Raw genomic sequence first — 11,925 nt, forward strand, 5'->3', positions numbered from 1 at the left:
TTGTCCCTAGATCTCAGCAATCATGACCGCAGCTAGCGGAGGAACAGGCTCCAGCCTGGCACGCGCAATCATCATTGTCACAGGTGTCTCGGCCTTGGTTTCCTCGCTCTTGTCTTTTGTGTGAGTCTAATATATGCTGCGTATCCTTAACTCATAAGTCCAATCGTTGTAGACACCCGAGCTGACATGTTTTCTCGAACCGCAGGTCCATATGGTTTCAAACGTACGAGCCTACACCGTCCCAAATCCCGAAATACAGCTCACCATGTATACAGCAAAAACTACCGGAAACCCTTGCTTCAACGCTACGTGGTGCGCATATTGTTGATGTGAGGATTGGCTCCGATACTAGGTCAGGGGGTGGGAACAAAGAGCAGTGCTGATTGAACTTAGGGTCCCGATTTACGCAGTATCATCATGGACGAGCATCGTGTCGCTAACGGCAGCTCAATTTCTGGATCCTGTTCGTGACATCTACGAGGTAAGCAGGGCCCTAGCTGATTGTAGGAAAGGCCCGTATTAACGGATGGCATTGGTAGGCATTCACCATCTATACCTTCTTCCAGCTCCTCATCAATTTCCTCGGTGGCGAGCGGGCCGTGATTATCATGGCCCACGGCCGCCCTCCTATCTCCCATGCCTGGCCTCTCAATCACTTCCTACCAAAGATTGACGTCTCCGATCCACATACATTTCTCGCTGTCAAACGTGGTATCCTGCAGTATGCTTGGTTGAAGCCCATTCTAGCTCTTGCCTCCATCATAATGAAGGCAACCGACACATACCAGGAGGGCTATATTGGGCTAAGCTCTGGATACCTCTGGACAGGGATCATATATAATGTTAGCGTCACGATCAGTCTCTACTCCTTGGCCATGTTCTGGGTGTGTCTACATGACGATCTCACGCCATTCCGCCCAATCCCCAAATTTCTCTGCATCAAACTCATTATCTTTGCTTCATACTGGCAAGGCTTCTTCCTGTCGATCCTGCAGTGGCTAGGAGCACTTGGCAATGTTGCTGGGTACACCCCTGACAACCTCGCGGCGGCCATTCAGGACAGTCTTATTTGTTTTGAGATGCCATTTTTCGCTATGGCTCACTGGTATGCATTTTCGTGGCATGACTATGCGGACCCGACCATTTCAGCTGCACGCATGCCCGTAAAATACGCGCTGCGCGACGCGTTTGGCGTGCGAGATTTGATTGAAGACACCAAGCTCACTATTCGCGGTAAGAATTACGGATACCGACTCTTTGACTCCGGTGATAATATCATCCCTCATGAGGAGTCCGAGTCGCGGGTCAAGCGAGTAATGGACGGCATGAGGTATGAGCGTGGAGGTAAGGCAAAATACTGGATTCCTAGACCGGGTGAAGCCAACAGCCGCACCCCCTACTGAGTGGCGAGCCCAGTGAGAGCGGCCCCAGAAGTAAACGGCCCAGTCAAACCTCGAGAGAGCGATTCCGATCTTATAGCGAAATCGATGAAACCGCAATGGACGATGAGGATGAGCGACTATTTCTCAATGCTCGCGCACTGGAATTTGGAGATTGGAATGTAAGTTGATGTCGGAGCAATGTGTTCATTGTGATTGTGATGCTGACCATGCATAGTACCCGGTGATTACCGCCAACGAGGTGCCAAGGGATCAACGGTTGTTACCCTCGCGAAGAAATCAAGATTCAAACCGAGGGGCAGATGTCAAAAAGGCCCGTAGGCACAGGAAGAGTCGCACGTCAGAAAGTGAGAGCCGGCAAAGTCCCAAGTCGAAGTCCAATAAGCCTGGCCCGAGCTCGGCGACTCCCGGTCCCTTGCAGCGAAACGTCAGCTCCACTGGCTCCAGCGGTACGCAGCGCAGCCAGCTGGTTGACCTTGTTGTGGAGAACACAGAGGCTGAAGAAGAAGATCGAGCTCAAATACAGAGAGAATACGGGTCTGCCTGGGCAGAACCTGAACCTCGACGATTCGCGTAAGTTCTCCAATAATCGGCTGGTATCAGCGCTAGTTATATCGGAGCAGATTTATTAATCCTGGCTCCGATTTCCAGAAGACCCTCCGGAGAGCCAATCGAAGAGGAGACTGAAGCCGAATCAACACTGCCCGAGTCTAATCATGACGAAGATCGGCCTAAATGGGCCTACGACGACTTAGAGCAGGACAATGTATGGGGCAAGTAGCATGTTTTGTAGTGTACTTTGTCTTTTGATGAATTCTGAACCATGATAATCTACCTTATTTACTCATTTCTTCATTTATTCTTTCTTGGTCTGATATATCTATGACTCCTGTATATATCTTTCTACGCAAGAATACGAAATATTATGAAACAAGAAGTTATAAATAGCAATCCCCTGTCAATCTCTGTAAGCGCCCAACTTTCTCATCACGAGAAAAAAAAAGTACTTGACAGTCTTGACAGGGTATAGCTTGAAAGGATATGCACAGATGTGACCACTCCACAGGGCGCCAACGAATAGCAATGCTCTAATCAGCTCCGTAACCGATGATCAATGCTGCTAAATGCGCTGGCGTCAGGATGTATTTCTTTACTAGGCCTAGCCCCTGCTCATTAGTGCCCATAAGGATGTGTGCCCAGACGAATTGGGCAAATCGCTCATGTTGGACCTGGCTTATAGGATGTTTCTATCCCGTCTGAGGGGCTGATTTGCCTGTGCAACGGGTTTGTCCCTTTCCTTTCTTTCTTTCTTTCCATTCCCTCTAAGGTGATGGATTGATTTCTTGCGCTGGTCGCCATCATGCTGGCTTTGGAGACGGCGGGGTCGTTATTCACTGGCTGGATACGATCATGCTTGACATGTCTACCGGGTGAGGATGGCTGTCAACCTAGACAATCCGGGAACGGTATGTGTCCGACTACATCAAAACTACAGAGATGATTGACTAATATACATCGCAGGTATTGAACGGGAAATGAAAGCATGCCACACTCAACCACACCTTGTCCCACCCATGAAGCTGGTGGTATACGATGACCTCCCCAGTCCAAGTATCCATCAACATCGGAACTCACTGTCATCATGGTTCAACGACAGTCGGAACTTGGCCTCGCGAGCCTCTAACCGGGCAAGCATGACTTTGAATCGATCTTCAACCACCCCATTGAAGATTGGCGCACCTTCGGACTTTCGCAGAGTGCAATCCTTCCATGATCACCCGTCTCAGTCCATTCACTCTCCTCCACCACCAACCTATCAACCATTGGACCTCCGCATTCATCGATCAGGCAATCGATTATCAGACCTGCCTTCATTTGAAGATTTCCAGCTCAACGAGAGTACCCAGCGCAAGACGCTACCAGTGCCTCCTCGTGCCCTGACGACTTCAACCGGCATTCGAGATCGATATTGCCAAAAGGCATTTGTAGTCTCTCGCAAGCCAGTCGGGTCCCAGAAACGACGATCACTTGGAAACTTGGAATCGTCGCTTGTAAAAGAACCTGTTCGCATCGCTAGTACTCTGGTCCCGCATTTCTCCACGCTCACTTCCACCGACACCCCTCTTTCAGAAACTCAGGCAGCATCCCCAGTCCATGGTAGGTCAAAGTCGGAAGGGAATCAGCTTACGCTGAACACCCCATGGCCAAACGACCCAAACACAAGTCAGCCCTGGGAAAAAGCACCTCGAACTCCACCTGCATCCAAGAGTTTGTATACAGAATCGCCTAATACATCTCCATCCAACCACTCGGCGATGTCCAAGGATAGTCCTTCGTCAGCCAGCTCACGCACGATGCGATCACAAATCTCATCTCTACGCCGTCCCTCCATTCCACTGCCCGATAACCGAGACACATTCGATTCAGTCCGCTCTTCTATCTCCAATCGTGTAAATCAATGGATGTTCCCTACACCCATCAAGCCCTCTACACCCCCGAAACAAGCGTATCTTCCCGACGACAACGGGTTCAATTGGGAACGAACTCGCACGCTGAGTGGCACCACAGTCGCATCGACTACCACGACCATCACTGGCGGCGCAAGAGTACGGAACAATAGCTCCATTTCTAGTGTCTTCTCTAGCGCTATCACCCCCCGCACCTCATTCCAGGTCTCCTCGTCTGCTGCTGAAAAGGACGTTGACTCTGCCGTCTGCTACCCGACCATCTTTGAGGGCCAACAGCAGCACCATAAGTTCTCTTCGTATCACGACAATGGACATATGCGGTACCAGGAGTCCGGTATTGGGTTGGCGTTTTGAGTTTTCTGAAGCTTCCCTGTGGAGGATACCTTGGATAATTATAGGATTGTGATAATGGGTACTGTCTCCTTCCTTCCCTCTTTCGGTTAGAAATTTGTGCTTTTTGTTTTTTAGGAATGGTTGGATGTTTGCTGGGTGTTTGCTTCTGGACTTTTATGGAATACCCCTAGTTCTATTCCGGTTGGATAGTCTTTGCTATTTGAGGAGATTGATCAAGGCACATAGCTTACCTAGGAAGTAATAATGAATATAGTATTGAGATGACTACATGAGATCTTCAATAGGTACAGGAACACAATTCTAGGACATATCTTAGTAGTGAGGAGAACATTGATGCAACAGAAACGCAAAGTTCAAGGTCCAGAGTGATGCATATGGTATATGGCCATTATATTTGACTCATCTGGAACATACCTCGATTGATTGTACACAAAATCTGACGCTAACTATCTCTGCAGGGTATCTCAAAAAGGACAATGTAGCTTCCGGAAAGACAAATAAGGTACATGTTACAAAAGGATGAATATCATGCACAACCACAAAAGATCGATGTCCTGGCTTTTAGAAACCGAGATCAAAACTTCAGTCAGCGGTCACTACCTCTACACCGTCCGGGGCAGGTGTGCTTATGGAGCCGGTTTTACGGTGTTTTTGCATGCCCAGAATCTGCCAGGCACGACCCATCATGCCATGACCTAAGCCCTGAGGAAATTCGACGGAAGCCTTGTGAGCATGTCGGGAGACGCGATCACGCAGTGCACGTTCCTGCTTAGCGGCGGCCAGACGGTCCTGTTCACGTTCGTGATTCACAATTTCATCGCGCCATTCGGCCCAGTGCTCGAAGTTTTCGCGTTGCTGGAGTACCTGGTAACGGAGGCGAGTCTTGGACGGGCGCCAGGCAATGCGGCCGGTGTGGTCATTATCGTCATTAGCAGGAGCAGCCATCGTGGACTTGAGATCGGTGACACGGGACTCTTTGGTCAGTTTGAGGAGATGAGTCATGACGTCCCGACTTTCGAGAGCGGTGCGTTGGATCTTCTCTTGTTCAGGTGTTGGTTTGGCACGCGTGAGTGGGGCATCAAGCCAGGCGTGCATTTCAGTGGATCGCTGGACGGAGTATGGGTCAAGAATGTTAGAACGGCGGTTTTCCTCGCGTAGGAAACGCACGGCTGCTTGGAGGCTTTCCACCTCAGCACGAAGAGACTCGTTCTCGTCCATTGCAGCTAGAGAGGCCTCACTGGCAATAACAGCGCTATTACCCGTGGCTGTTAGACCTGTTGTTCCAGACATGCGCTTCATTCGCTCCAGACGAGCCATGAACTCATCTCGCTCTGCTTCAGCTGCCTGAAGCTCCTTCTTTTGTTGCTCGACAATTTTTTCGAGCTCAACCCCTGCTGTCTCAATTTTCTCGATCTTGACTTCGAGATCTTTGACCATGGCAGCCTTTTTGCTTGCCTCTCGCATCCTAGATTCAAGGTGCTCAATCTTCAGACCCTGCTCTTCAAGCGTATTGTCCTTGACTCCAAGTGCGGCTGATGCCTCGTGAATCTCATTTCTCAATTGACGGATCTCCTCGTCTGCATCAGGGGATGTCATTTTGTTGGACTTCAATTCCGCAGCACGGGCAATCCAGGGGAATGCAGCTCTTTCAAACTCTGTTGTGCGAGACAAATCTGACGAGATGGAATCGAGCTCCTCAAACTGGGCGCCTATGTCCCGTAATCTGGCAAAGAGCAATGAAACAGGATCGTTGCTTTCACCCGGGGTTTCGGAAGATGGGGCAAAAGACATAGCAGCTTGAGACATGCAGTCCAGAATCTCCTCCGGGCTGAAGGGTTCCGTACGACCTTCATCACTTGTGAGAACAACAAGGTCTTCGCCAAGTTTTCGGGCCAGCTCTGAAAGTTGCCTGGTCTCACTTTCGATTTTCTTGAAAGGTTCGTCGGCCTCTTTCGGAAGTGCAAGTGATCTTGAACGCAGATCATCAAGTGACCGGCTGATCTTACCCATCGCGACCTTGTATCCGCGGGCCTGGGGGATAAAAGCGTCCAATTTATCCAGGGAAAGCACATTTTCTTCGTCGCCTTCTGCCGCCGCAGCCATTTTGGAGCCGATAATGAGCTTAACGCGTGAAACCGCACCGGCCGAATGCTCAATGTATAATTGAGATAAACGAGCCCGCATACACAGATCATCGGCAAACATCTCTAAGCTGGAAGGAAGGAGGGTCTCAGCAAGGTGTGCGAGGAGAGCAATAGACCGCTGCAATTCCACTGCAAGCTTTGCAAGATTCATTTCATCTTTCTTCATTGGCTCGATCCAAAAGTTCAACATGCGCTCAACCGGTTCCATTTCGAACAATGCAACCTTGATGCTACCAAATTGTTCGGGCGAGCAAGTTGTGATGTAGTTCACAAACCGATCACACACATTTGAGATCCACATAAGGTATTCCAAAACCACATGGGCTTGAAAAAGTTCCTCGTTGGAGACTACTGAGTGCTCAGATCCCTTGTCTTGTAGAGTGCTGCTCATGACATTGGCTTTAAATCCGACACGCTTGAATCGAAGCAAGGCTTGAATGGAATTCCTTTCGCCTTCAAAATACTCCGGAAGATAGAGCTTGACTATTGAAAGGTGCTGTGCATTTTCCTCAGACTCCATACGGTTCAATTCGACATCGATAGATTTGGTCAGGGCCTTCGATTGATTGGCCTGTAGTTTCATATTCAAATCCTGCATCTGGCGGTGGCGCATTGCATTTTCGGTTGTCTCCGCCTCTGACACTTGCTTGGTTGTGCGCATATCGTCCAAGTCACACTGCAAGGTTGTCACTAAATCTCTGAAACGAGTTAATGTGTACTCAAGGTCTTCGATCACTTCATCCTGTTGTGTAATTTTTCGACATTGATCGTTGAATACACCTTCTCGGTACTCAAGTTCTTCTTGGAGTTGCTTCTCAGTTTCGATATGGGTGTACTCCATCTCATCACTTATCTCTTTGAGAGATTCCAAGTCTTCGATGGCAGCTTTCAGCTCATTAATCTCGTCCTGGTAGCGCATGTTCTTGTCTGCTAGTTCTTCAATCATTTCTTCGGCCCCCAGTGCCGTCTCTAGCTGCTGCTTAAGATCGTCGACATTGGTCTCAGCGACCAAGATTCTCTCCTTTGCGGCCTCGTAGTCACTTTTGACAGCGGCGTACTCCTCGAGGTCCTCTTCCAATTCTTTGATTTGGGCCTTGAGGTCTGACTCCTGCTGCTGTGTCATATCCCTCAAACGAATGAGTGCCTCGCGGAGACGTTCATTGGTTTTCTCCATCTGGAGCCACCCATGAGTGGTTCGATCCTCAGGAGTTGTTTCCTGGCTGTATTCTTCATTCTCCTCTCGGAGCACCTCCACCTCCAAGCTCAGCTCGTCCAACTTTGATCGTAGCTCTGAACACTCGTGCTTGAATGCTTCCGCTGTCTCCTCTGCCATTTCGCGGTCAAGAGTAGCCATTTCCATGAGCGACTCATGTTCTGCCTGCATACGGTCCAAGCTGTCAGAGCGAGTCTCAAGTTCTTTTAGCCTTTTGCGCAGCTCAGTGACTTCCAGTTGCTGCGGTTGATACTTGGCTTGCAGTTTTTGGATGATCGTTTCGAATTTATCACGCTCAGTCTGGAGCTGCTCGAGGGTCTTCAACTTCTCTTTGTCGTCGGCTCGTTTCTTTTCCATGACTCTGAGTTTGGTATTGAGTTCTTCAAGCTCGCGATTGACTGCACCGCTCTGCCCTTGGCGTTGAGATGCGGAGTGTTGGGCTCCGGAACGAGAGGTCGCTGTGCGTGTAGCTGTCATCGATTGTCGAGAGGTCTTCGGCGCAGTGGCTTCATCTTGTGCACCCTCCCCTTCAGTGTCAGGCGACTCAGTATCGGTTGGATCTCCGGACTGCCCGCTTATGCCCGTGTCTCCTCCATCGGATACCTTTGTGTTGCCAACCTGCCGTAGTGAAGGGCGCTTGGTCAATCCTGCTGTTGATGAAGCAACGGTACTTTGGGAGCCTGGCCTTGATGTTCGGGATGCTGGTCCGGACACCGAGGGTCTCGAGCCTCTAGATGCTGCAGATTGTGTAGGAGAAGGGCCTAGGGAGCTTCTGGTGCTGGGAGCTAGTCGAGGTCGATTGGACGCCACTGTAGAGGTACGGGAAGTACCCCCGATGGACGGGCGAGTAGCCTGACTCGCAGTCGTCGCAAGCTGTTTCGTTGGGGACTTTGTTGGCGACTAAAAAAGTTGGAGTCCAGGTTAGCATAATATCAGAGGATGTCATTGTAGGACATTACATACTCGGAGAGACGATCGAGCGGCCACACCCTTCGGCGCCGAAGTAGGAGTGGACGCCGCATTGGTACTCTGTCGCCTCGCTGTTGTCGGAGGTAGCCCAGATTGCTTTCGCATAGCGGCGGAGACTCCGGGTTTAAGTTGCGCTTTGCTACCTGCAGCGCTGGTGGATGGTTTGGTGGTTTGTTTACTCTCCGGCCCGGGCTGGACAATCTTACCAACCACTGTTGGGCGAACGAACATGCCGTATCCTGGATCGCAATCAAAATACCGTTCTCCTTGTACTGCGCCATCATTTTTGCCCGTGGCCTCATCTAGCTCAAGGCCTATCCACTGTCCGTCCGCAAAGTGGGTGGTGCCAATGAAACGCACTGTTGCTTGCCGTCCATCAGGCAGCTCAATCACCGTGCCTACAAGTAAGGCTTGGCCAGACATGTTGACACTACTTCAAGAGCTACAACGAGCTCTTGAGCGATAATCGAGAAGTTTTGGTTGTTGAAAGAACGGAAATACGGCACCTCCTGAGACCAGCGGAGCGCGTCAAGTGATTGTTCACTGCCTGAGGCAGAACTTCTAATATACGATGTAGATCACTACACGCATTTATGGGAGATACGGTTAATGATTTCTTCATTATGTAATTAGAGCAGGGTTAAACTCCTGACTTCATTTCAGATCATCCAAAGCCTTGTGTATTTGGCTATATAAAGAGGCCCATAATCATAAACGTTCATAGTCGTAAACCAAAAGTCTAGGGGGAATAAACAAAGAAAATCATGGCCATGTCCTCATTTAAGCAGCATCGCTTTCTGGTTGCTTTTTGAAGGCTTGTGGGAAAAGCACTTGAAGTTCTTCGAGGCTAGAGATCGTGTACTTCGAAGCCGGCTTGTGTGGTATAGGAATACCCGGTTCGACAAGATGAGCGGTAGTCCATCCGCGAGCGTGCGCATGTACACAATTCAAGTGGGAATCATCTGGTTGAACGCCATCAGAATCAGAGAGTCCAAAACTGTCATGATCGTATGGTGAAGAATGACATACCAACAAAATAACACTGATCCGTGCTCGGAGCACCAGCTTCCTTTTCCGCTTTGGCGTACATATCCTGACTAGGTTTGCAGACCAAGGGTAAATTTCCATAATCACAATAAGTAACGCCTTCGAACAGATCCTCGATACCAAGTAGCTTCACCACGCGCTTTGCGTGGGTAATATAGGCGTTCGTGAGCAGCCATGGCTTCACCTTTGTTGTATCCAGGTTCTCCAACAGTTTGCGCAGCTTGGGATCAGGCTTGAGGATATTGTCAAGAGGTAGAGCATCATCAACCTCACGGTTGAACGCAAGCGGGTCGATCTTGTGGTGACGGGTCAGGCCTTCAATGGCTAGCCCATACTCCTTGTAGTACTTCTGGTGCAGCATGTGGGCATCTTCCGAGTTAAGGTCAAGATGTTTGACAAAAAATCTATCTAACAGAAGTGAGGTTGCATTAGTTATATGTTCCAGCATATTGTGTGTCGGCTTCACTCACTGATCAGTGTCTGCATCTCATCGTGGATGTTGCAAGCTGCGCGGAAGTACCACCGTTAGTAGTAGCCCATAAAGAGCGGAAATCAAGACCACTGACACTTAGAATAGAGCTGTAGGAACACGTAGTAATTAGTGACCAAGATACCAACTTTGAGCTCTCTCGACTCACACAGTTGTCAATATCAAAGAAAAAGATTGGGCGTGAGTCATTGACTCCGTTGGTGCCGTTGGTTGCCATCGATCTTAGATTATGGAATCGCAGGGGTAGATAAACAGGTGAAGGTCCAGACAAGGTTACAATAGGTCTAATAAGCCGACAGGAGAATAATGCAAATGAACGATGCATAGGTCAAAGAAGAGATAAAAGTAAGGTCGGCTTTCTCTTCTCTCCTTTACTTTCCCAATGTCCAACACTAACCCGTGACCTTACCTAATCAGATCTAGCGTCCAAACGGCCAGCATGGTGGACTTTTTAAACCACTTCATTATTTGCTCTACCATCCAACTCTCAGAGTCTTTCTCAATCGTAGATTGGACTGAGTGGATATTGAACGTGTGTTCACGCGTTAGCAAACTTATCTGCTTCCAGTCTCTCTCATCTTGTTCTAGCTTCACCGATCCCTTTCCCTAGCTTTCTCTCGGACCATGGCCGCAACTCATGGGCCAGCAACTCACCTTCCAGCAGGTCCCATGGCTATCTCAGCCCCTACACCGGATGATGAGGTACGGGAGTATGAAAAAATTTTAGCCATCAATGACCAAGTTTTCTCGGGCACTCATCCCCGGCTCAATGTCCCCCAGCACCTGGTGCGCAAGTCTGGGAGAAATGTTCAAAATGTCACTCTTCGAACTCATTTACCTAAAAACCCTACCCCGAAAGCTGTATCCGCGAATGCGCCTGTGGCTGCGGCTACAAAACAGCCTTACAATAGCTCGCAGAGTGCCTCGGCCAGAAGCGCCTTGCCTGCAGTACCACAACCCGCCCGTGTGGCTTCAAAACCTACATCCGAGATCGATCCTATCTTTCTGACCAAGTCCGATGACCTAATCAGGGCGGAATTACAGTTACAAAGGCAGAGGTTGGAAAGAGCACTGCGTGATCAAGTGGAGCTGAAAAAACAAGAGACCAAGCAGAGACCTGCGGTTCAAGACACGAAGCCCGATTTTGATGTCTCGGAGGTTTTCAAACAAGCTCTTGAAGCGGTGAAACCACTCTCGCTGAGCGATGTGTCTGAGACCAGTGGTCCTGGTGGTGCAGCCAGTGACTCTTTCGACGACAATTCATTTTACTCCAGTAGAGCTCCTGACTCGCCTCCCCAGACTGGCGGACAAGAAAAATTATCTCCCGTGGCTATAATTCCACCCACAGGACCTGCCACGCGTGCTCCAGTAACCCATTACGCAGATGAGTTGCAGCGACTTGAAGCTCTCAACCGTCCTGGATCTGACCAGGAAATGCCAGATGCTTACCTTGTTGCTGACCAGCGTCACCCCCATTCTCAGAAGCAGGGCCGCTACCACAAAGCCGAGGCTCCCGTCAGCCGCTTCCGCGATTCGCATCAGTTCGAGACCGTGGACGAACCCGAATATTCCCCACCTGCTCCAGCGGCGCCGCCAGTGGATCATCGTGAATATCCCCGTGGGGTAGAAAGTGCTGCTGCAAGAAAGTCTAGGCCAGATGCCAGGTACACCGATCGAACCCGAGATATTCGGAAGCCCCCCCTCTCCTGCAAGCGTGAAGGTAGTTCGAAACCATATCACATCACCGGCAGCTCCCAGGCCATCTCGAGTGTCACCCCTGGCCACTGCTAAGGTTCCTTCTGTCCAGCAAATTCGGGATGAAAGATCTGAACAAGGTTCT

The 11,925-nt window shown here is 49.8% G+C and overlaps 4 protein-coding genes across 4 annotated transcripts; 3 read left to right on the plus strand and 1 right to left on the minus strand.

Annotated features, from left to right (window-relative positions):
• Positions 1 to 22: 22 nt before the first annotated feature.
• N7500_005917 (OSTA/TMEM184 family protein) lies at positions 23 to 2,181 on the plus strand (the record flags this gene model as incomplete). Its single annotated transcript, XM_056677061.1, has 7 exons — positions 23 to 120; positions 276 to 329; positions 394 to 481; positions 540 to 1,330; positions 1,381 to 1,561; positions 1,618 to 1,973; positions 2,052 to 2,181. The coding sequence occupies 7 exons, from the start codon at positions 23 to 25 to the stop codon at positions 2,179 to 2,181; spliced, it is 1,698 nt and encodes a 565-aa protein (XP_056532061.1).
• A 579-nt stretch (positions 2,182 to 2,760) lies between these two features.
• On the plus strand, positions 2,761 to 4,222 carry N7500_005918 (uncharacterized protein; the record flags this gene model as incomplete). Its single annotated transcript, XM_056677062.1, has 2 exons — positions 2,761 to 2,866; positions 2,922 to 4,222. 2 exons carry the CDS (start codon positions 2,761 to 2,763, stop codon positions 4,220 to 4,222), a joined length of 1,407 nt encoding a protein of 468 aa, XP_056532062.1.
• A 582-nt stretch (positions 4,223 to 4,804) lies between these two features.
• On the minus strand, positions 4,805 to 10,410 carry N7500_005919 (uncharacterized protein; the record flags this gene model as incomplete). Its single annotated transcript, XM_056677063.1, has 6 exons — positions 4,805 to 8,479; positions 8,543 to 8,932; positions 9,380 to 9,510; positions 9,578 to 10,003; positions 10,066 to 10,101; positions 10,236 to 10,410. 6 exons carry the CDS (start codon positions 10,408 to 10,410, stop codon positions 4,805 to 4,807), a joined length of 4,833 nt encoding a protein of 1,610 aa, XP_056532063.1.
• Positions 10,411 to 10,709: 299 nt separating this feature from the next.
• On the plus strand, positions 10,710 to 11,876 carry N7500_005920 (uncharacterized protein; the record flags this gene model as incomplete). Its single annotated transcript, XM_056677064.1, has 1 exon — positions 10,710 to 11,876. One exon carries the CDS (start codon positions 10,710 to 10,712, stop codon positions 11,874 to 11,876), a length of 1,167 nt encoding a protein of 388 aa, XP_056532064.1.
• Positions 11,877 to 11,925: the final 49 nt, after the last annotated feature.

Source organism: Penicillium coprophilum (genome assembly GCF_028826855.1).
Source record: "Penicillium coprophilum strain IBT 35676 chromosome Unknown utg000004l_segment0_segment0, whole genome shotgun sequence".
Classification (NCBI taxonomy): Eukaryota; Fungi; Ascomycota; class Eurotiomycetes; order Eurotiales; family Aspergillaceae; genus Penicillium; species Penicillium coprophilum.